Raw genomic sequence first — 24673 nt, 5'->3', positions numbered from 1 at the left:
TAGTCTCCCTTTTTTTTTTTTTTCTTCTTTGGAGGGGGCGGGGAGCACTTCAACATGCCTGCGCTCGCGATATCTCCCCTGCAGCCGCGCGTGCGCCCTGAGCTGAGGAACCTCCGGTAACCCGGAAGTTCCTCCTTACCCCTTCCTGTCGGCGCTGCATGTGCGGACGCTGAAGCCTTGAGGACACCGGAGGTTACCGTCCTCACCTCCCATTCCTGCGCTCCCACACGGACCAGGATGGATCCTCCTACAATCGTGGTGGCGTGTGACCCTGCAGGGGAACCCCCGGTCGGCCTCACCCGGCACCGGCGTTTCTGCTCACACTGCTGCTGTGTCGGACGAGGAGGGAGCCGAATGCCAGCACTCCCCCGTCGCGGCTTCCAGACCGGAACCCCTACCGTTCCCGCAGATACTGCACAGGCGGTTCCTTTGCACAGGTAAGACTGTAGCGAATCCTGTGGTTCCCATAGGAACAGGAAACCAACTGAGGAGGAGAGGTGGACCGCCCTCTTATCTCTGTAGGTTTCCTGTTCCTATGGGCGGATCCCTCTCTCCAAGTGGGTGCTGTCGTGGCGAAGAGTAAAAATATGAATTAATTTGAGGGGTGATGGGTAAATCCCCTCCCAGAAATTTCACAGTTTCTGGGTATTGTTTTCACTGTTCATCAATTGGTATAAGTAAAATATTAATTTTCTGTTGGGTCAGTGCAATTATGGAAAAATCATTTAGCTTATATGTTGTACTACTTTTCCATGATAAAAAAAAAAGTAAAGAAAAAATTAAACATTTGTTTGTGCCAAAATCATTTTTTTCCCCTTTGTGTGATCTGAGCTGTAAGGACTTGTTTATTTTTTTGTAGGCTAAATTAACATCCGCATTGCAATCATTTTTGAGTACAAGCATCTTTTTCATTCCTTTTTATTTCATTTTTATTTAAGGCAGCGTAAATTAAAAAGAGTTTTTTTTCTTTCCTTCGTTGAAAATTGTGCAAATAATTATAGAATTTCATATAACACATTTTTTGGCAATCACAGTCAATGCTCCATTAATAATTAACAATATGCTCCATTAACAATAACTGGACTTAATTTACTACATAGCAGTTTGTACCCAATGAAGGCTGCCACCCCGATCGAAAACTCGTATGTTTTTGGGTCAATAAAAAAAAAACTATTATAAGGCAGATTAAGTCCAATTGTTTGAGATTTTCATCTCTTCACACATCATTATTCTGGAGCTTGGTCTATGACTGCCTAACATTTATTACCGCACTTGGAGGTGTTGCTCGGTTTCTGTTGTCTGCAGGATCAGAGGGTGTAACCTAATGGCCCTAGTCCTTTATAGCAGCCCTTTTTTTTGTTATCACAATGATTAAGGCGGCACGACTTGTGTCTCTGGATATAAAGATGGATTTTGGACTTATGTGCTTTTTAATTAAAATGGAATAAAAGTATTTTTTATGGATATCACCCTCGCTGGACTTCTGCTTCACCTTCATACTACTTGCAGCACTGCATGATCCGCACGGTGGGACTGGAGAGGAGATGAGCTGATCTTTGTTGCTTCTTTTTTTTAACTAAAGAGTAGGCCCAGTGGCTGTTGCTCTTCAGAGAGAAGGTAAAGAACAGTGAAGGTTCCATTTAAGTTTTTCCCTAGGTCCCATGTTATGCTTGGTACAAACTGTGTGCATTAGCCCTGTACAGCAACACCACTTTTGCAATATTTCTATACTGTGACATCACTATAGGCCTCATCCTGTACTATGACATCATTGAGCAGTATCCCATTACCCTTACGACATCAGTATTTTTTTTTTTTTACGTGTTGCAGCCCTTGAAAGGGGATCGGTCGCGTTGTGCGAGTCAGATCCATAGACAGATGAGCAGATCGAGTCTTGGGACTCCTATCCAGACACCAGGTCCTAGCGGCAAGAAGGGTGTCCCGTGAATTTCATACCGCCCAGCGCGACGTCATCTATGCTTCATGTCGCACAGATGGCTTTGCACCAGCCCTAACAAAATGTCACTGGTGGAACACTGGGAGGTAAGAGACTCCCCTTTAGCCACCAGGTTCCGCTGACCAGGATGCTGGCACCACAGTCCCAAAAGTCAATCCGCTCCTCTCTAAAGGACAGCATGGTATAGGGAAGGAGAATCTGAGCAGAACGACATATACGGTAAGTTTGTTGGAAAAGATTCAGTAAAGCTTGAAATCCCTGGTGTCTGTATGCAGAAGAGTTCAGGTGGCAGTCCTAATAGTAATTGACAGCTCTCTCCATGTACAGTCGTACAAAGAAGACTGTCAATCACTGATACGACCACCCAATTGACTCATACAAACACCAGTGATTTCAATTAATAAACTACAAGTGTTACTAAAACTTTTCCTACAAAAACGTAAATCAAGCTGCCTGCAGATCAAATACAATTTTCATTATGACAGAACACTCCAGTTCCTGAGATCTCCACCACTGTGCAAAAATCGTAGTTACTTAACGTTAACGGTATTTCTCTGAGCCCATGACGGCACCACGGAGAGAGGGGATCTGCCCCACGAGGACAGGAAACCTACCGATAAAAAGGCGGTACCTCTCTCCCGCATCAGTTGTTTTACAGAGCATTAACAGAACTTCAGCCTAATAAAGTACTAACACAACACTTTAAGAAAAGGAATTTCTATAATCAATAAACTGCGTAGAGGAGACACCATGTGACTTTTTGACTAAACTGTATTTATAATAAGTGTGCACCCCACGCGTGTAGGGAGGGAATATACGGGTGCTGTTATGGGCTCTGAGAAATACCGTTAACGGTAAGTAACTACGATTTTCTCCTTCCCCCATGACGGCACCATGGAGAGAATTGCAGAGACTATCTATTGGGGGGGGACCATTGCCTCCAGCACCCTTCTACCAAAGGTTAGATCTGAGGAGGTGGCTAGGTCCAGCCGATAGTGGTTGAAGAAAGTTGAAGGAGAGGACAGGGCCGGCCCGAACGTATAGGCGAACTAGGCGGCCGCCAAAGGGGGCGCCAGAGAAAAAAATAGAAAAAATTATAAAATATCTTTTCAAAAGGCAAAAAGTTTTAGGGATGGAAAGAAAAGTGTAGATAAATTTTTTTACCATAAATTTAAAAGAAAAACCGTTGAGCTTCAATTTACGCACGGAAAGGAGGCGCTAAACTATGGACGTGAGTCGTTTGCACCGTCTGCTGACAGGTGTTTGATCCCGCGCATTTATTTTGCTCCTAAGTTTTCAAATGTTGGCAAAGCAAAGCAATTTTGCTCCTAAATTAATATCCCAAGTTTTCATCTACTGCCAAGAATAGTAGGAGCGCAACAAAATAGTTTCGCCTAGGGCGCCGTAATCTCTCGGGCCGGCTCTGGGAGAGGACCAAGTAGCGGCTTTACATATCTGCTCAATGGAGACGCCTGCTCTCTCTGCCCAGGAAGTTGACACCGCTCTTGTGGAATGGGCTGTTATTCTGCCTGGGATGTCCGCACCTTGTGACGAGTACGACAAGGTGATGGCATCCCTTATCCACCTCGCCAGCGTGCTCCTTGATGCCTTTTGCCCTTTCTTTGGCCCCTGGAAGCAGACAAAAAGAGACCTATCCTTCCTACACTCCCTGGTGGCCGCTAAGTATTCCATTAGGCATCTCCTGACATCTAATATGTGCAAGGTCTCTTCTCCCTTGTTTTTGGGATTGGGGCAAAAGGAGGGGAGGAAGATTTCCCGAGTTCTGTGGAACTGGGACGCTACCTTTGGCAGATAGGCTGGATCTGTCTTAAGTACCACCCTGTCATCCAGAATCTGTGTAAATGGAGGGAAGGCTGACAGGGCCTGGTTGTCGCTAATTCTACGGGCCCATGTGAGGGCTATCAAGAGGGAGGTCTTGAGAGATATTAATTTTAGTGGTGGTTCCTGCAAAGGCTCAAAGGGGGGCTTGGTCAGGGCTGAGAGTACCAAGTTTAGATCCCAGGGAGGGGTGTTTAGGGGAGACATGGCCCTGGATCTACTGACTGCTTTAGTGAACCTGGACACCCAACGATTTCCTGCCAAGTCACAGTTGTATAGGGCCCCCAGGGCTGCCACTTGAACCTTTGATGTGCTGGTAGCTAGGCCTTGCTCTAAGCCCCTTTGCAGGAACTCTAAGATCTTTGATATGGGTACGTTCCCCTTTGGACTAGCCTTTGATACTGAAAGGAACTTCCTCCAGACCCTCCCGTACTGTTTTGTGGTTATCGGCTTCCTGCTTCGTAGTAGAGTGGATACTAAATTTTGGGAGAAGCCTCTGTTGATTAATAGAGCCCTTTCAAATTCCAGGCCGTCATGTGTAGGTTCTCCGCCTGAGGGTGCAGTACTGGGCCCTGGGAGAGTAAGTTCGGGATATCCGGGAGGACCCAAGGATCAGAGATGTACATTCTCCTAAACCAAGAGAACCACATCCTTCTAGGCCAGAACAGGGCTATTAATATTACCCTTGCTTTGTCCTCCAGAATCTTCCTCAGAACTAATGGAATTAAGGCTATCGGTGGGAACACATATGCAAGGGGAAAGTGCCAGGGGATCATGAGGGCGTCCAGGGCTATTGGGTCCACGGATGGGTCTATGGAGCAGAATGTTTGAACCTTCCGATTCGTCTTGTTGGTGAATAGGTATATGTTGGGTTTCCCCCATAGTTTTGTGATCTGATTGAAAACTCCCTGGTTCAACTCCCACTCGCCCTGTCTCAGCTGTATGTGGCTTAGAAAGTCCGCCATCACATTGCCTGACCCTTTTATGTGTAATGCTGTCAGTGAGCCTAGATTCCCCTCTGCAAAGTGGAAAATTGACTTTTTCACCTCCATAAGGGTACGGAATCCTGTGCCCCCCTGATGATTTAAGTAAGCAACTACAGTGCTGTTGTCCGAGAACACTTACGTGGTGGCCTTTGAGGGAGTTTAGAAAATACTGGAGAGCGCACTTCATTGCTAATAGCTCCTTCATATTCAAGGAGGCTTTCTTTTCATTTTCTGTGCAGACTTCTTGTGCTACCTGGTTGTCCCAGTGAGCCCCCCACCCCCTGGGGCTTGCATTTGTAGTAAGGATCTGAGAGACCGGTATCACCCAAGAAACCCCCCTGGATAGGTTGGATGGTTTCGTCCACCATTGTAGAGAGTGAGCTGTTACGGGTGAGATGTTTAACTGCCCTTCTAAAATTCCCATGAAGAGAAATCTCTGCATCTAGTATCTCCCACTGGAGATCTCTTGTATGAGCTTGGGCCCACTGGACAGCTGGTAGGCAGGCTGTCATTGAGCCGAGCAAGGACATGGCCTTCCTGAGAGTCATTACTGTACGTGTTATTGCTCCTGTTGCTAGCTGTTCTATGTGTAGCCTTTTCCCTTCGGGGAGACGTCACTCCTGCCTGATGGAATCTATGGTTATGCCCAAATATTCTTGCACTTGGATCAGAATTAACAGAGATTTCGTTAGGTTCAGCAGCCAACCTAGGTTGGACAAAGATTCCATTGTCTGGTTCAACTGGTCTCTGCAATGACCAGGGGAGTTGCCTACTACTAGAAAGTCATCCAAGTATGGGACTATTAGGACGTCCTGTTCTCTCAAGCGTGCCATGATCTCTGATGATTTTCATGAATACTCTCGGGGCGATGGCCAGCCCGAATGGGATGGCTTTGAATTGGTAATGCTTTATTTCTCCCCCTATTGTGACGGCTATTCTGAGAAACGAGCGGTAATTCGTGTGTATGGGGACGTGATAGTACGCGTCTTTCAAGTCGAGTACCGTCATGTAACAAGATGGAAACATCTTTACTGCGGATTTTATTGTTTCCATCTTGAATGGAGGAATCACTAGGCATTTGTTTAAACTTTTTAGGTTCACTATCGTCCTGAACGTCCCATTTGGTTTCTTCCACAAGAAGATAGGGGAATAGAAGCCTTCTCCTTTTTCTTGGTGGGGAACCTCCTGCAAAACCGATTTCTCCACCAGGGTTTGAATCTCCTGTTGTACTGCAGCTTGCTCTTCTATCGACTGCCTCAGTGGGGTCACTACAAAAGAGGGTTTGGGTGAGGTGTGGAATTTTAATTGGAGACCTGTTTCTACGATGCTTAGGCCTGTTTCACACTTCCGTTTTTGACCATCAGTCAAAATCCGCCGTTTTGCAAAAAAAAAAAAAACAGATCTGCCATTTTGTTTTGGGGATCCGTTTTTTTTCCCATTGAGTTGCATTACCGGCGGATCTTGACGTATGGCCATCCGTTGATCCTTTTTTTGCGGATCCGCCAAATTTTTCGCATCCACCGGCATGCCCGGACGGACCATGCAACTTTTTTTGTGCTGCAGGATCCGTATTTTATAGTGCGCATGCCCGGAGGAAAGAAGTCAGCCGGAAATGTATCCCTGAAATCATCTCTGGCTGCCTGAAAAATATTCTCTCTCTCTCGGGCTATGGTTCCTTTAAAATTCTTCATTCATCGGATCCGTTAAAAAAACGGTCCGGTGGCATCCGTTCACATCAGTTTACCAATGGATCCTATTTCCGCCATTTTGGCGGATTTTAACTGACACAAAAAACTGAAGTGTGAAACAGGCCTTAGGATCCAGGAACTGCTTGATATCTTTTCCCAGGTCGGGAAGAAGAGGCCCAATCTTCCCCCTACCTGGGAGACACCTTCATTGGGGTTGCTTCTTGTCTGCCGGTTTCTCGAACATGAACCCCTTCCCTTTGCCTCTTCTATCTTCCCACTTGTCCTGGGAGTTTTTAGGTGGCTTCCTTTGGATAAATTTCCTGCTCCGAAAACGTTTGATGGGGAAATTGGATGGGTTAGGGAAAGACTTCTTTTTATCCCCTGCTTTCTCAAGAATATCGTCCAGTGTGGGCCCAAAAAGGAATTCACCTTCACAGGGGATGGAGCAAAACTTTATTTTTGTTTGCAGGTCTCCCGTTCAGCACTTGAGCTATAGAGCCCTTCTAGCTGCATTCAAGAATGAGGCTGCCCTGGCTGTCAACCTGATTAAATCCGTGGATGCGTCCGCTAGAAATGCCGCTGCTCCTTTCATTTACGGGACAGAGTCCAGGATTGCTCCCCTTGGCATTTTGTTCCTTAGTTGGTCGTCCAGCCACACCATCAGGGCTCTGGGTGTGCAAGTGGCAGCTACAGCGGGTTTTAGTCCTCCTCCAGCTGCTTCCCAGGCTTCTTTTAGGAATGTATCCGCTTTTTTGTCCATAGGGTCTTTCAGTGTCCCCATGTGATCTAACGGCAGAGAAAATTTTTTCGAGGCTTTTGCTATGGCTACGTCTACTTTTGGCGCTTTGTCCCAAAACGAACAGCTTAGCTCCTCAAAGGGGTATTTCCTTTTTGGTGCTAGGAGACCCTTTTTCTCTGGCCTTTTCCACTCCCTCTGTATGAGCGCCTGGATTTTATCGTTCATGGGAAAAGACCTCCTCTTCTTCTACTCTAACCCACTAAACATGGCGTCCTGAATGGTTCTTTTAGGCCTGGTGTCTACTAGTCCCATAGTGGTTCCGATAGCCTTTATTAAGTTATCCGTTTCTTCTATAGGGAAGCAGCTGCGACCTTCATCTGCAGAGGACGAGGAGCCGGATGACGGGCTGTGTCTGATGAAGAAGATTCGCTCTCCCTATCACTAGGATCTGACTCGAGTTCCTTTCTTTTGGGTTTCTTATGCGTTTCACTTTTTCCCTGAAGAGTTTTGAAGGTGTTCTCTACCTGGTGGGCAATTAGGGCTCTAAGGTCAGAAGCGAGCCCTGGGGATTCCTTGCATATTGTATGTTCAATGCAGGACTGGCAGAGCCTATTTTCCCACACCGTGGGGAGCTCCTCCTTACAAAGTAGGCAAATCTTGTGGTTGGCGTTCTGTGTGCACTTATTCCCCTATAAGAGGACAGGCCCTAATTACAGCATATACGTTCACGAAGTCCACTTACCCGCCAGACCGAAGGATGCCGAATCAGACGTGGGCCCCGGATCTGCACGTGGCTTGTCCTTTGGGACCCCTGCCCCCCCAGACTCCTTGCTGCGTCGGGCCTCCGAACGGCTGCTGCTGCTGTGTCGCTGTGACTGCGCCTTGGTTTCCTTCTTACGGTGCTGCTGCGGTGACTTCCGTGGCTGCTGCTGGTGTCCTGTGTCCGAGGACGAGTCCAGCAGCTGCTGCTCTTCTGGAGGCTCGGTGCTCATGGTGCCAGGAGACAGGCCGCGCTGTGTCCCTGTATGCTTTTAAGCAAGTGAGGGGCGTGTTTCAAGAACAAAGTTTTGTTTTTTCCCCCGGGGAGGGCGACGCCTGTGCATCCCTCCCAGAGATGCTTTGCGACGCCCATGTTACCCGACGCCTTCCCGCCCCTCTGCACGCGCGCACCCGGCTTCCCCAGCTGCTTTGCGACGTCGCACGCTCCGCCCCGCCGGCTCCCAGTGGTGCATTGCGTGGGCGGCGTCTCCCCTGGCTGCCAGCACACGTGGGGGATACCTGGGCCGGCTGGCGCTCTCCCACCCCTTTACTTGCTCCGGCCCAGGGCCGCCCTGGAGGACGCTATACGGAGAAAGACGGATCTTCTTGCTTCTGCCGCCTCTCCCCCCGCACACCCTGGAGGCCTGCTGACCCCAGCGGTGGCGCCTCAGGTAACCGCCCCAGCTGGGACAGGGGGGCTCGCACTGCCATCTTCCAGACTGGTCGGCCCCATCATCTGGTAAGTCTGTAGGTTCCCTATGGCGACAGGAAACCAACTGATGCGGGAGAGAGGTACCGCCTTTTTATCGGTAGGTTTCCTGTCCCCGTGGGGAGGATCCACTCTCTCCGTGGTGCCGTCATGGGGGAAGGAGAAAATGAGGAATAGTTAATAAATGTCCATGGAGCAGTGCTGTATGTTCGCTCGCCCTACCAGCTTCCGCCCAGTGGCTTGAGCGATCGGTGGCGATCTCAGGACTGGACCCTCAATATACAGGGAGTGTTCGGGTCTCCAACAGATCAAAAAAAATTATAAAGTTATAGTTAGGGTATGAAAAATATTCAGGATTGAGAGTCCTCAGTAGTTGATACCTTTTAATGGCTAACTGAAAAGATGGTAACACATTGCAAGCTTTCGAGACTACTCAGGTCTCTTCATCAGGCTAGACTAATACAAAATCTGAAGTCACTTATGTATGCACAATACAGCCTAGAAAAAAATCAATAGATAAGACAAGTGACGTGAATCAGAACTATCAATATGGGAGAGGGAGAAACAAATATAAACATTGGACCAGTTCATAGATAAGGAGTCTACTGGCTAACACGGTACAAAGATATACATCTTTCCTGTATCATAGTTAGGGTATGTGCACTTGCTGCGGATTCTGCTGCGGATCTGCAGTGGATTTGGCCCTGCAGACCCGCAACAGTTCCGCAGTGTACAGTACGATGTAAGTCTATGGGATTTACAATCCGCAGTGCACATGCTGCATTTTTTTCACTGCGGAAAAGCTGCGGTTTTAAATCCGCAGAAAGAATTGACATGTCAATTCTTTCTGCAGATTCCGCTGCGGTTTGACACCTATTCCATTGTCCAGGTGTCAAACCGCAGGGGAAAACCGGTTACTTTACCTGCGGTTTTACCTGCAGATCCGCATGGAAAAATCAGCTGGTGAATCTGCAGCGTGTGCACATAGCCTTACACTTTAATCATTCCCTCCTATGGCACCACCTATATCATATGTATTCTGTATATTTTTCGTACCCCTTATAGAAAGGCAGAGTGGAGAATGGTTAGTGGAACCATAAGCTTTTTCTATGTTCTTGAATTCAGACCTGCAGTGGGGTCTCAGGAACTTTTGCAATAAGTTGATACAAAGGGAGTGATATCTCACTGCTCTTAAAGATTGAAAAAAAAAAAAGAAAAGTGTTTTGGACTGGGAAGTGCTACACTGTGGCTGTCAGGAGATAGACACCATAAGTATATGAAACCGTCAAATTTAGTATTTATTTTTTATAAACAGTTTATGAAAAAGAAAAAAAAAAAAAAGTCACAGACCAACATTTTATGGACAGATTGGAAAATCAAAATAAATGATTAAAGATAAATAAGTAACTAGTCTACAGCCTATAATTCTGATATGAAGCCGTGAACAGTAAATTACTAACTACAGTCATAATAATCTGTGTAAGTGAATACTGCTTCAAGAAAATCCTGGACTTTTTTTTAATTATTCTGTCTGCAAAAAAAAAATTCACTGACCTGGATGGTTGGCCACCGAGGTCAGAGGAGCAGATCATCCAGTGATTGGGACACAATTACAGGACTATATGATATAGTAGCTGTTGCCTTCTGCTGATCAGAATGAAGTACACAGCCCAAAAACCAAGTGAGCAATTAATGCAGTAATGGTGCGGTGGTCACTGAGATGACCAGAACTGTATCTAAGGAACATTCCAGGCAAAGTTGTGTGTACAAGTACATGTCTCCAAGGTGGCATGACCACATAACCGAACTTAAAGTGACACTCCAGACCAAATAGAATACTTTCCTGTGCATTACGTGCAGACATCACACTTTGTTTTATACTTTTGATGCACGCTTTGGCTATACATAGATATTGGGGCTGCTATGTGTCCAGAATGACTGCTGCAGACAAACTGGAAAGTCTGAAGCAAGCACCTCCACTGTCAGAGGACGGAACAGCGTTGATGTCCGAAGCGTTGCATTCATCCCTCCAGCAGCAAGGTGTGCCCAACACCTACCATAACCCATGTTACGATGTTAATTCAGGTGTCCACCCTTTTCCTTTTCAACTAAAGATTCCAATATCTCAAAAAACAAATTCAATATAATAGTGCAGTATGGTAGCAAATCCCTGGACAGACCGCAAACCACATCACGGCCACTGGGTGGCCATATGTAAACCACTCATGACAGTATCGTGAAATCATGTTTCTCCTCTTGGTAATCTTGCGCCATGCATCTCAGGATATGTTTGAGCCTAGAGGGGGGAAAAAGGTAAGAAAAGACAGATCTGTACATGTACGCATTGGATAATGATGGCTAATTAATGGGGTGCCACCTTTTATAACATACTAATGGGGTAATAGGCCCCACGGACAGTAACTCATAGGAGTTTTCCACCAGAATTATGACCTATTAAAGTGAACCTGTCACCGGCTGGATCAGTAAAGGGCAGAGAGCTCCACTCCAACTCAGGCGCCAGCAAGGTGGAGGTGGGATACTGGTATGGGCTGGTATCATCAAAGATGAACTTGTGGGACCTTTTCGGGTTGAGGATGGAGTGAAGCTCAACTCCCAGACCTACTGCCAGTTTCTGGAAGACACCTTCTTCAAGCAGTGGTACAGGAAGAAGTCGGTATCTTTCAAGAAAAACATGATTTTCATGCAGGACAATGCTCCATCATATGCATCCAAATACTCCACAGCATGGCTGGCCAGTAAAGGTCTAAAAGAAGAAAAAATAATGACATGGCCCCCTTGTTCACCTGATCTGAACCCCATAGAGAACCTTTGGTCCCTCATAAAATGTGAGATCTACAGGGAGTGAAAATAGTACACCTCTCCAAACAGTGTCTGGGAGGCTGGGGTGGCTGCGCAACACAATGTTGATTGTAAATAGATCAAGCAACTAACTATCGATGGAAGGCTTTTGAGTGTCATGGTAAAGAAAGGTGGCTATATTGGTCATTGATTTTTTTTTGTTTTTGAATGTCAGAAATGTTTATTTCTAAATTTTGTTGCTCTATTGGTTTACCTGGTGAAAAACAAACAAGTGAGATGAGTGTATATTTGGTTTTATTAATTAATAATTCTGCACTGTAATAGTTACCTGCACAAACAGATATCCTCCTAAGACCGCCAAATCTAAAAAAACCCACTCAAACTTCCAAAAATATTAAGCTTTGATATCTATGAGTCTTTTGGGTTGATTGAGAACATAGTTTTAATTCAATAATAAAAAGAATCCTCTCAAATACAACTTGCCTAATAACTGTGAATTTGCAGCTTTCAATCTGAATCTACACTAAGAATGACATATGCAAACAAGTAGTAAAGAAACCAGTGTGAAACAAGCCAGAATATGAGTATTCCACTTTTACTCTGATTACCACTTTACACATTCTTTGCATTCTCAGTTTCATCAGACTCATCTGGAATGGCTTCCAATAGTCTTTAAGGAGTTCTCAGAAGTACTGAGCACTTGTTGCCTGCTTTGCCTTCACTCAGTGGTCCAACTCATCCCAAACTATCTGGATTGTGTTGAGGTCAGGTGATTTGAGGCAACATTTGAGGTAGACTCCATCTCTCTCCATGACATTGCCCTTATATAGCTTGGAGGTATTTTTGTGTTTTGGGACAACAAAAATTATGGTCCCAAAATGTTCAAATGAGACGGGATGGCATGTTGTTGCAGAATGCTGTGGTAGCCATGCTGGGCAAGTGTGTCTTGAATTTGGAATAAATCACCAACATTGTAACCAGCTAAGCACCGTCTCAACACACACCTATCCTTCCACGCTTCATGGCAGACACCAAATATGTAGAAGTCATCCACTTCCATTTTCTGCATCTCACACAGACATGGCAATTTGCATTAAAATTCATTAATTTTGACTCCGACAATAGTAGAGATTTCCACTCGTAATATCCAGTCCCTGTGTTTAGCCCAAAAGAAAGTCTATTCGTATTGTTTGCATTCCTCAGTTGCGGCTTCTTTGCGTGAAGGAGATCTTGATGGTCAAATTTCTGCAGTCTCCTCTGGACACATGATGTTGAGCTCAGAGATGAGTGAGTATACTCGTTGCTCGGGTTTCCCCCAAGCATGCTCGAGTGTCCGAGTATTTTGGCGTGCCCGGAGATTTAGTTTGTGTCGACGCAGGTGCAGGATTTGTGGCTGCTGGACAGGCTGAATACATGTGAGGAATGCCTGTTTGTTAGCCTGAATACATGTGGGGATTCCCTGTCTATTAGCCGTAAATCATGCAGCTACTTCGACAAAAACTAAATCTCCGAGCATGCAAAAATACTGGGAGGTCACCTGAGCATGCTCGGGAAAACCCGTGCAACGAGTATACTAGCTCATCACTAGTTGAGATGTGTCTAATTGAGATCTTTGCATCATTCATGAGGTCTGTTATTTAAGGTCCTGCCAATTTTCAGTTTGAGGCTTTGATGAACTTATCCTCTGCAGCAGAGGTAATTCTTGGTCTTCCTTTTTTCAGGGTGGTCCTCATGAGAGCCAGATTCATCACAGCCATTGATGGTTTTCATGGTTGTACTTATTCATATCTTCAAGGTTCTAAGCAATTGTCATGATTGAGTGCCTTCCCTCTTTACTTTGCTGAGTGGTTTGTGCAATATTCTAGCCTAGAACAGCTGTGGAATAAGGCAGTGCGCCATGGAACTGTGTACCAACACTGCGTCTGCAAGACACATCTGCTTGTTGTAAAAACTTTTTGAAGGCAGGTGATTTCACAAATGAACTCTTAAGGGGGCACATCTGTTCATTGGAAGCCAATCGAGATGACTACTTCAATGAATTCCGAGGGAGTGTAAAGGTTCTAAAGTAAAAGGGGGTACTTAGAGGAATCTAAACTTATTCTAGTTTGTTTCACATGTGTTCCTTTACTACTTATTTCTACGTCTTTGCTGCCTTCAGTCTGAATCCAAAATGTGCACATTCCAGTAAGAACAAGGAATGAATGTTTTCCCTTTGCATACATTCTTTCAACCTATGTCAGGGCAGATACAAATAAATGTGTCTTGGCCGTTTATTAAAATAAAGAAACAAAACAGATGCTGAAACATTTTCTTTATTTGTATTCCGCTTTACCTTGATATCATCAACAGCATAAAACAGCAGCATGATCTTAAAAATATAGCAACAGGTTGCCAAAGCGATATTGCAAAATTGTGTAATATAGATGTTAATTCTTTGGCCCTACATTGCACTTTCCTGGCTGCAAACATTGCAGACATTACCACTCATGTGCAGTGTGCGGTCTGGCACAAATGAACCCAGCATTTCCAGATAAAAGTCAGTTTTATAGCAGATAGATTTTAAATAAAAATTGTTACAAAAAATAAATGTTCATGCAGGCCTTATACAAAAAAAAAAAGGGAAAAAAATATTCTTTATGGTAATGCTTGAAGTTTGAACCAAGATGCAGACAAAAATGCATTCAATATTAACTTGGAATGATAGGAGATGGCGGCTGAGATGAAAATGAGAAACCCGTACAAAGGGAAGTTTCCACCACGTATGGATCGAATAGCAAATGGGGCAATCATTTCTTAGCAGGTTATCTGATGTCTCAAGGATTACAGATGTAATTTGGCAGTTTTGGTATGGAATGAAGTCAAGCGCATTGGGCACAATATGGTTACCATAGTGGGCGATGGTTTTCTACCGACACACATTATATGTGATGTTTATTATTTAAGACCGTCATATTATATCATGACCAGAAAGTGAAGAAACCTTACTTGGAATGACTATGAAAAATGGTCAAAGAATAAAAAAAATCGTGTGTTCTAAGTATGAATGCATTTTGGTGTGATCTTGACAATTCAGCTTGGAAAGAGCACTTGAGGCGTACAGCTCTTCTTCCTGAGGATTGGGAGGTTTTTAATGTTGCAAAGCAAATCTTGCCACCATCAAAAAAGTTCTCAATGGCGAGAAAAGGCATAGAACCGTCAGGATTTGTAAGCCAGATGCCCCACGGTGGTGGGGGGGGGGGTCACACTCCTTCACGGATGGCAATGTGACATTTACACCCTCTTCATTCCTCGACCCATCAAACACGCAAACAGAGTCATAACCATTTTGGGCTTCCCTTCCACGAGGTCGTCTGGTAAGGCATATACTCTTGCACCAATTCGTCTGGCCATAGATACGGCGTATCTAGAGAAGAATCATAAAAGTGAATTAACGGATCTCAAGTTTGACTGACTCCTTCAAACTGTGAAACTGCTGAGATTTATACTTCTAGACAGTAATAAAGTAACTTGGCACTCAACTGAATGATCCTTTATAAATGTGATTTTTATTTATATGCAGTCCTAGAAGACGCTTCGGCCTACAATCTGCCTTCATCAGTCTGCTATAACAGATGTGGAATAAATACAGAAACATGAAGTCATAAGTCGTCCTCATAATACAAAAATGCACTCCAGCACTTTCTCCTATGAAGACATTTATGTCTACCCATTAGGGGTTTTTTTGTCGGGTGTATTTGTATGTGTGTGGTTTTTCTGTGTATCCCTTTTTTTGTTTTGTTAGGGTGATTAAGGGTATCTAGGACTACCGACGTTGAGCGGGGGCGCCACATCGTCAATTAGGGTGCCAACCTCCGCGGCCAGGAAGGGACATATTAGGGTCTATTAGGGTGAAGTTTCCCCCCCTTCCTTTGATACCAATTTCTCTTGTGTGTCAATTTTTTGGCACTGTTGTAAACCCGGTCTCACCCAGTCTTTGAGAACATTTTTTAAAAATATTGAATTAAAGGTTATATTTTAGGGGTTCACCAATTGTGTGCTCTCTATAATGAGGTAAACCAAGTGGTTTCAGAATATTGTGTCATACAATGGTGATAATCCTATAGAAAAAGTGATACTATGATTGTACCTGCTTTAGGGTATAGTGCAGGTGTATGCTGTGCTTCCAGCTAACACTGAGGCGTGCTGTGCTATATTCAAGAAAGACATGAAATAATGAGCTCTGATCTCTACACAAAAACCACGGACCGGAATAGCCTTCATTATTCTAGCTTACATCCCCCCGCAGTAAAAAAAAAAAAAAAAAAAAAAAAAAGGCAATTCCTAAATCTCAATTTAAGAGAGTGCAGAGGATAGTTTCGGATCCTGAGAAACGAGAAGCGCTATTACAACAAAGAAGATGTATATCTTTGTACCGTGTTAGCCAGTAGATAGAAAAATATTCAGGATTGAGAGTCCTCAGTAGTTGATACCTTTTAATGGCTAACTGAAAAGATGGTAACACATTGCAAGCTTTCGAGACTACTCAGGTCTCTTCATCAGGCTAGACTAATACAAAATCTGAAGAGTCACATTTATGCACAATATAGCCTAGAAAAAATGCAATAGATAAGACAAGTGACGTGAAGCAGAACTATCAATATGGGAGAGGGAGAAACATAAATATAAACATTGGACCAGTTCATAGATAAGGAGTCCGGATGTTTTATGGTCCTCTGATTGGGGTCTAGTTCTGTGTTGTGATGCCCCCACACGGTTTTAAAAGGAAATTCCTTAATTGATGTAAAAAGACATAAATCCATGCGACACATTCATTCCAGCACTGAGAGTGTCAAAGTTCGTCATAAATTTGTACTCCCAAACTCGTCTCTCTCTCTGAGAATTGAAGTTACCTTTCAATACCAGTAATTTCATATCCACGCTGCTGTGATCAGGGATACAGAAATGTTTTGCCACAGGTAGATCCATTCTTTTTTCTCTTATTGTGTGACGATGAGCATTCATCCTTGTTCTAAGCTTTTGCCCTGTCTCCCCCACATACAGACCCCCAGTTGGACATTTAGTACAAATAATTAAGTACACCACATTAGATGTAATGCAGCTGAAAGTACCTGCTATCTTGTAGTCCTGATGTGAGTTGGGGATCTTTATCTTGTCCGTCGTCATTATAAATGGACAGGTTTTACATTTTTTCTGGTTGCAAGGAAAGGTTCCTGCAGTTGTTGTAGAGGACAGGGAGCTTCTGACAATGATGCTTCTTAAATTTGGGGGCTGCCTAAAACACAGCAGTGGGGGGTCTGGAAAAATGGATTTCAATCGGGCATCTTTTTGTAGTAAAGGTTGTAATTTCCGTGCCGCTCCCCTTAGCACCTCCAGATTTGGGTTGTAGGTGACTACTAGAGGCACTCTGTTATTTTCTTCTTTAGCTTTGTAATTTAGCAGGTGATTCCTTGACAATCTGGTGGCTCTTGTAATTTGGTTTTCAATTGTTCTTGGATGGTAACCTTGAATCAAAAAGGTCTCTTTGAGGCGACCAAGGTGTTTGTCTCTGTCCATGGGGTTGGAACATATACGATTGTATCTGATGGCTTGGCTATAGATAATAGAGTTCTTTATGTGTTTTGGATGGAAACTGTCCCATTTAAGGTATGTTGGACGGTCGATTGGCTTCTGATACAGGGATGTCTCTATTTCATTGTTTTTTAGCTTAATGATGGTGTCCAAAAAATTAATCTCAGTACTGGAGTAGTTGAGTGTTAAATTGATGGTGGGATGAAATTGATTAAACTGTTCGTGGAACGTCTTTAGCTGTTGCTCAGACTCCGTCCAGATGATTAAAATGGCTCCACAGTATGCAAATCTTTTCATGGCAAAGCTTGAAAGCGACTTTGTCCTCATGCCCCATCAGGCCCCTGGCCTACTACCGCTTCATTGATGATATTTTAATCATCTGGACGGAGTCTGAGCAACAGCTAAAGACGTTCCACGAACAGTTTAATCAATTTCATCCCACCATCAATTTAACACTCAACTACTCCAGTACTGAGATTAATTTTTTGGACACCATCATTAAGCTAAAAAACAATGAAATAGAGACATCCCTGTATCAGAAGCCAATCGACCGTCCAACATACCTTAAATGGGACAGTTTCCATCCAAAACACATAAAGAACTCTATTATCTATAGCCAAGACATCAGATACAATCGTATATGTTCCAACCCCATGAACAGAGACAAACACCTTGGTCGCCTCAAAAAGACCTTTTTGAATCAAGGTTACCATCCAAGAACAATTGAAAACCAAATTACAAGAGCCACCAGATTGTCAAGGAATCACCTGCTAAATTACAAAGCTAAAGAAGAAAATAACCGAGTGCCTCTAGTAGTCACCTACAACCCAAATCTGGAGGTGCTAAGGGGAGCTGCACGGAAATTACAACCTTTACTACAAAAAGATGCCCGATTGAAATCCATTTTTCCAGACCCCCCACTGCTGTGTTTTAGGCAGCCCCCAAATTTAAGAAGCATCATTGTCAGAAGCTCCCTGTCCTCTACAACAACTGCAGGAACCTTTCCTTGCAACCAGAAAAAATGTAAAACCTGTCCATTTATAATGACCACGGACAAGATAAAGATCCCCAACTCACATCAGGACTACAAGATAGCAGGTACTTTCAGCTGCATTACATCTAATGTGTTGTACTTAATTATTTGTACTAAATGTCCAACTGGGGGTCTGTATGTGGGGGAGACAGGGCAAAAGCTTAGAACAAGGATGAATGCTCATCGTCACACAATAAGAGAAAAAAGAATGGATCTACCTGTGGCAAAACATTTCTGTATCCCTGATCACAGCAGCGTGGATATGAAATTACTGGTATTGAAAGGTAACTTCACATCTCAGAGAGAGAGGAGTTTGGGAGTACAAATTTATGACGAACTTTGACACTCAGTGCTGGAATGAATGTGTCGCATGGATTTATGTCTTTTTACATCAATTAAGGAATTTCCTTTTAAAACCGTGTGGGGGCATCACAACACAGAACTAGACCCCAATCAGAGGACCATAAAACATCCGGACTCCTTATCTATGAACTGGTCCAATGTTTATATTTATGTTTCTCCCTCTCCCATATTGATAGTTCTGCTTCACGTCACTTGTCTTATCTATTGCATTTTTTCTAGGCTGTATTGTGCATAAATGTGACTCTTCAGATTTTGTATTAGTCTAGCCTGATGAAGAGACCTGAGTAGTCTCGAAAGCTTGCAATGTGTTACCATCTTTTCAGTTAGCCATTAAAAGGTATCAACTACTGAGGACTAGAGTTGAGCGATACCGTCCGATACTTCAAAGTATCGTATCGGATGGTATCGGCCGATCTTTAAAAAAAGTATCGGTATCGCCGATTCCGATACCGGAAGTCCCATTCAAGTCTATGGGACTTCCGGTATCGGAATGAGAAAAACCCTGTTTTTGCCTTGTACAGCCTCTCTGGGGTCTGTACGGGCCTTTCGGGGGGCTGTGCCGGCCTGCCAGGGGGTCTGTGCAGGCTCCGGTGGTCTGTGCCGGCCTGCCGGGGGGCTGTGCCGGCCTGCCGATGGTCTGTGCAGGCTCCGGGGGGCTGTGCCGGCCTGCCGGGGGGCTGTGCAGGCATCGTCCGATGGGACTACAAGTCCCATCGGGCGATGCCTGCTACCATGACAGTGATTGACACATTAGCCAATGATGGGACAGTAATAGTCCCATCATCCGGCTAATGTGTTGAATGTAAAAAAAAAAAAAAAATTTGCATGCCACATACATACCACATGCATGCCACATACATACCACATGCATGCCACATACATACCACATGCATGCCACATACATACCACATGCATGCCACATGCATGCCACATACATACCACATGCATGCCACATGCATACCACATGCATACCACATGCATGCCACATGCATGCCACATGCATGCCACATACATGCCACATGCATACCACATACATGCCACATGCATACCACATGCATACCACATGCATGCCACATACATACCACATGCATGCCACATACATACCACATGCATGCCACATACATACCACATGCATGCCACATACATACCACATGCATGCCACATACATACCACATGCATGCCACATACATACCACATGCATGCCACATACATACCACATGCATGCCACATACATACCACATGCATGCCACATACATACCACATGCATGCCACATACATGCCACATGCATGCCACATGCATGCCACATGCATGCCACATGCATGCCACATGCATACCACATGCATGCCACATGCATACCACATGCATGCCACATACATACCACATGCATGCCACATGCATACCACATGCATGCCACATGCATACCACATGCATGCCACATGCATGCCACATACATACCACATGCATGCCACATACATACCACATGCATGCCACATACATACCACATGCATGCCACATACATACCACATGCATGCCACATACATACCACATGCATGCCACATACATACCACATGCATGCCACATACATACCACATGCATGCCACATACATACCACATGCATGCCACATACATACCACATGCATGCCACATACATACCACATGCATGCCACATACATACCACATGCATGCCACATACATACCACATGCATGCCACATACATACCACATGCATGCCACATGCATGCCACATACATACCACATGCATGCCACATACATACCACATGCATGCCACATACATACCACATGCATGCCACATACATACCACATGCATGCCACATACATACCACATGCATGCCACATACATACCACATGCATGCCACATACATACCACATGCATGCCACATACATACCACATGCATGCTACATACATACTACATGCATGCTACATACATACTACATGCTACATACATACTACATATATACTACATGCTACATACACTCACTGGCCACTTTATTAGGTACACCATGCTAGTAACGGGTTGGACCCCCTTTTGCCTTCAGAACTGCCTCAATTCTTCGTGGCAGAGATTCAACAAGGTGCTGGAAGCATTCCTCAGAGATTTTGGACCATATTGACATGATGGCATCACACAGTTGGCGCAGATTTGTCGGCTGCACATCCCTGATGCGAATCTCCCGTTCCACCACATCCCAAAGATGCTCTATTGGATTGAGAGCTGGTGACTGAGGAGGCCATTTGAGTACAGTGAACTCATTGTCATGTTCAAGAAACCAATCTGAGATGATTCGAGCTTTATGACATGGCGCATTATCCTGCTGAAAGTAGCCATCAGATGTTGGGTACATTGTGGTCATAAAGGGATGGACATGGTCAGCAACAATACTCAGGTAGGCTGTGGCGTTGCAACGATGCTCAATTGGTACCAAGGGGCCCAAAGAGTGCCAAGAAAAAATTCCCCACACCATGACACCACCACCACCAGCCTGAACCGTTGATACAAGGCTGGATGGATCCATGCTTTCATGTTGTTTACGCCAAATTCTGACCCTACCATCCGAATGTCGCAGCAGAAATCGAGACTCATCAGACCAGGCAACGTTTTTCCAATCTTCTACTGTCCAATTTCGATGAGCTTGTGCAAATTGTAGCCTCAGTTTCCTGTTCTTAGCTGAGAGGAGTGGTACCCAGTGTGGTCTTCTGCTGCTGTAGCCCATCTGCCTCAAAGTTCGACGCACTGTGCGTTCAGAGATGCTCTTCTGCCTACCTTGGTTGTAACGGGTGGCAATTTGAGTCACTGTTGCCTTTCTATCAGCTCGAACCAGTATGCCCATTCTCCTCTGACCTCTGGCATCAACAAGGCATTTCCGCCCACAGAACTGCCGCTCACTGGATTTTTTTTCTTTTTCGGACCATTCTCTGTAAACCCTAGAGATGGTTGTGCGTGAAAATCCCAGTAGATCAGCAGTTTCTGAAATACTCAGACCAGCCCTTCTGGCACCAACAATCATGCCACGTTCAAAGGCACTCAAATCACCTTTCTTCCCCATACTGATGCTCGGTTTGAACTGCAGGAGATTGTCTTGACCATGTCTACATGCCTAAATGCACTGAGTTGCCGCCATGTGATTGGCTGATTAGAAATTAAGTCTTAACACACAGTTGGACAGGTGTACCTAATAAAGTGGCCAGTGAGTGTACATACTACATGCTACATACATACTACATATATACTACATGCATGCTACATACATACTACATACATACCACATACATACTACATACATGCTACATATATACTACATGCATGCTACATACATACTACATATATACTACATGCATGCTACATACATACTACATACATACAATACATACATAGACATACAGTACATATAACATAGAGTAACATACTTACCAATACTTGTCACATTGTTCCCCAAAGCCATTGTCTTTTCCGGAATAAATATTAACATAACAAACCACAAAAATACTCAACCACAATCCGAAGCAGTCCACGAGTGTGTCCCACGACGATCTTGGGTAGAGAACTGCAGCATCAGCTGATGCTGCCGTTCTCTACGGGCTGCAGGAATCCAATGACGGAAGGTAGGTATCCTTCCGCACTGTATTCCTCTGCCACTTAAAAAAAAAAAAAAAGTCCCTAGTCTCACTTTATGCCATTGCTGTGTGGGAATTTCCCACGCAGCAATGGCATAAAGTGAGACTAGGGACTTTTTTTTTTTTTTTTTAAGTGGCGGAGGAATACAGTGCGGAAGGATACCTACCTTCCGTCATTGGATTCCTGCAGCCCGTAGAGAACGGCAGCATCATCTGATGCTACAGTTCTCTACCCAAGATCGTCGTGGGACACACTCGTGGACTGCTTCGGATCGTGGGTGAGTATTTTTGTGGTTTGTTATGTTAATATTTATTACGGAAAAGACAATGGCTTCGGGGAACAATGTGACAAGTATGTTACTCTATGTTGTATTGTATGAATGTATTGTATGAATGTATTGTATGAATGTATTGTATGAATGTATTGTATGAATGTATTGTATGAATGTATTGTATGAATGTATGTAGTATGTATGTAGTGTATGAATGTATGTAGTATGTATGTAGTATGTATGTAGTATGTATGTAGTATGTATGTAGTATGTATGTAGTATGTATGTAGTATGTATGTAGTATGTATGTAGTATGTATGTAGCATGCATGTAGCATGCATGTGGCATGCATGTGGCATGCATGTGGCATGCATGTGGCATGCATGTGGCATGCATGTGGCATGCATGTAGTATATATGTAGCATGCATGTAGCATGCATGTAGCATGCATGTAGCATGCATGTAGCATGCATGTAGCATGCATGTAGCATGCATGTAGCATGCATGTAGTATATATGTAGCATGTATGTAGCATGTATGTAGCATATATGTAGTATGTATGTAGTATGTATGTAGCATGTAGTATGTATGTAGCATGTATGTAGTATATATGTAGTATGTATGTAGTATATATGTAGTATATATGTAGCATGTAGTATGTATGTAGCATGCATGTAGTATGTATGTAGTATATATGTAGTATGTATGTAGTATATATGTAGTATATATGTAGCATGTAGTATGTATGTAGCATGCATGTAGTATGTATGTAGTATGTATGTAGTATATATGTAGTATGTATGTAGTATATATGTAGTATATATGTAGTATATATGTAGCATGTAGTATGTATGTAGCATGCATGTAGTATATATGTAGTATATATGTAGTATGTATGTAGTATATATGTAGTATATATTTAGCATGTAGTATGTATGTAGCATGCATGTAGTATGTATGTAGCATATATGTAGTATGTATGTAGCATATATGTAGTATGTATGTAGCATATATGTAGTATGTATGTAGCATATATGTAGCATGTATGTAGCATATATGTAGCATGTATGTAGCATATATGTAGTATGTATGTAGCATATATGTAGTATGTATGTAGCATATATGTAGTATGTATGTAGCATATATGTAGTATGTATGTAGCATATATGTAGTATGTATGTAGTTTTTTTTTTTTTTTTAACATTTAACACATTAGCCGGATGATGGGACTACTACTGTCCCATCATTGGCTAATGTGTCAATCACTGTCATGGTAGCAGGCATCGCCAGATGGGACTTGTAGTCCCATCGGACGATGCTTGCACAGACCCCCGGACATCAGCACAGCCCCCCGGCAGGCCGGCACAGCCCCCCGGCAGGCCGGTACAGACCCCCACAGGGTGCACAGCCCCCCGGCAGGCCGGCACAGCCCCCCGGCAGGCCGGTACAGACCCCCACAGGGTGCACAGACCACCGGCAGGCCGGCACAGCCCCCCGGCAGGCCGGTACAGACCCCCACAGGGTGCACAGACCACCGGCAGGCCGGTACAGACCCCACAGGGTGCACAGACCACCGGCAGGCCGGCACAGCCCCCCGGCAGGCCGGTACAGACCACGGGCAGTCCGGCACAGCCCCCCGGCAGGCCGGGACACAGCCCCCCGGCAGGCCGGGAGAGACCCCCGGAAGGCCCGAAATGACGGCGCATCATGATGCGCACACACCGCGCATCATGATGACGTCAGGCTGTCAATCAACTTTGAACTTCCGATTCCGATGCCGAATTCCGATATTGAAAAAATATCGGAAGTCGGTATCGGAATTCCGATACTTGCGGTATCGGAATGCTCAACACTACTGAGGACTCTCAATCCTGAATATATTACAACAAATGAACTCTAAATTTGTGGAACGTGGCTATCCTCAAAACATTAACAGAAGCCCTAGATTCACACAGGACCACCCGCACAGAAGTAACCTCTCGGTTACCATTTGTTCACACCATCATCCATATGTTAATATCCTATATAAAACCATAAGGAAACATTGGAGCCTCTTATCCACTGCTCACCCTGAGTTTCCAGAATTTCGCAACCCTTTTCTTCTGTGTTATAAGAGACCTAACATACGAGATTCACTTATTAGGGCAGACATTGGCCCCAGACAAAGTATCCACACAGAGGTTCATACAAAATCCTCGTACAGGCACGTACCCTTGTTTACATTGTCAATGCAACAATGTACAAAAAGGAGATGCAATTTTTTATCCACATTCAAGCAAAAAATATCCCATCAAGGATTTTTCCAC

General features: G+C 44.3%; 2 protein-coding genes across 4 annotated transcripts in view; both read right to left on the bottom strand.

Moving 5' to 3' along the window:
• LOC141048083 (plastin-3-like) overlaps positions 1–24673 on the bottom strand; it is a 320243-nt gene that overhangs the window by 173281 nt on the left and 122289 nt on the right. The gene's annotated exons all lie outside the window — the stretch shown is intronic.
• Positions 13794–24673, bottom strand: part of LOC141048082 (plastin-3) — a 133200-nt gene continuing 122320 nt past the window's right edge. For all 3 annotated transcript variants that reach the window (XM_073543461.1, XM_073543463.1, XM_073543462.1), the window contains one exon: positions 13794–14900. In XM_073543461.1, the coding sequence (XP_073399562.1) occupies positions 14768–14900 (133 nt within the window). In that variant the 3' untranslated portion in view covers positions 13794–14767. The remainder of the gene's footprint in view (positions 14901–24673) is intronic.

Source organism: Dendrobates tinctorius, unplaced genomic scaffold (assembly GCF_039654945.1).
Source record: "Dendrobates tinctorius isolate UK_male_01 unplaced genomic scaffold, ASM3965494v1 ptg000133l, whole genome shotgun sequence".
In the NCBI taxonomy this organism is placed as follows: Eukaryota; Metazoa; Chordata; class Amphibia; order Anura; family Dendrobatidae; genus Dendrobates; species Dendrobates tinctorius.
The sequence above is the reverse complement of the archived record's forward strand: the minus strand, read 5'-3'. Positions and strand labels throughout refer to the sequence as shown.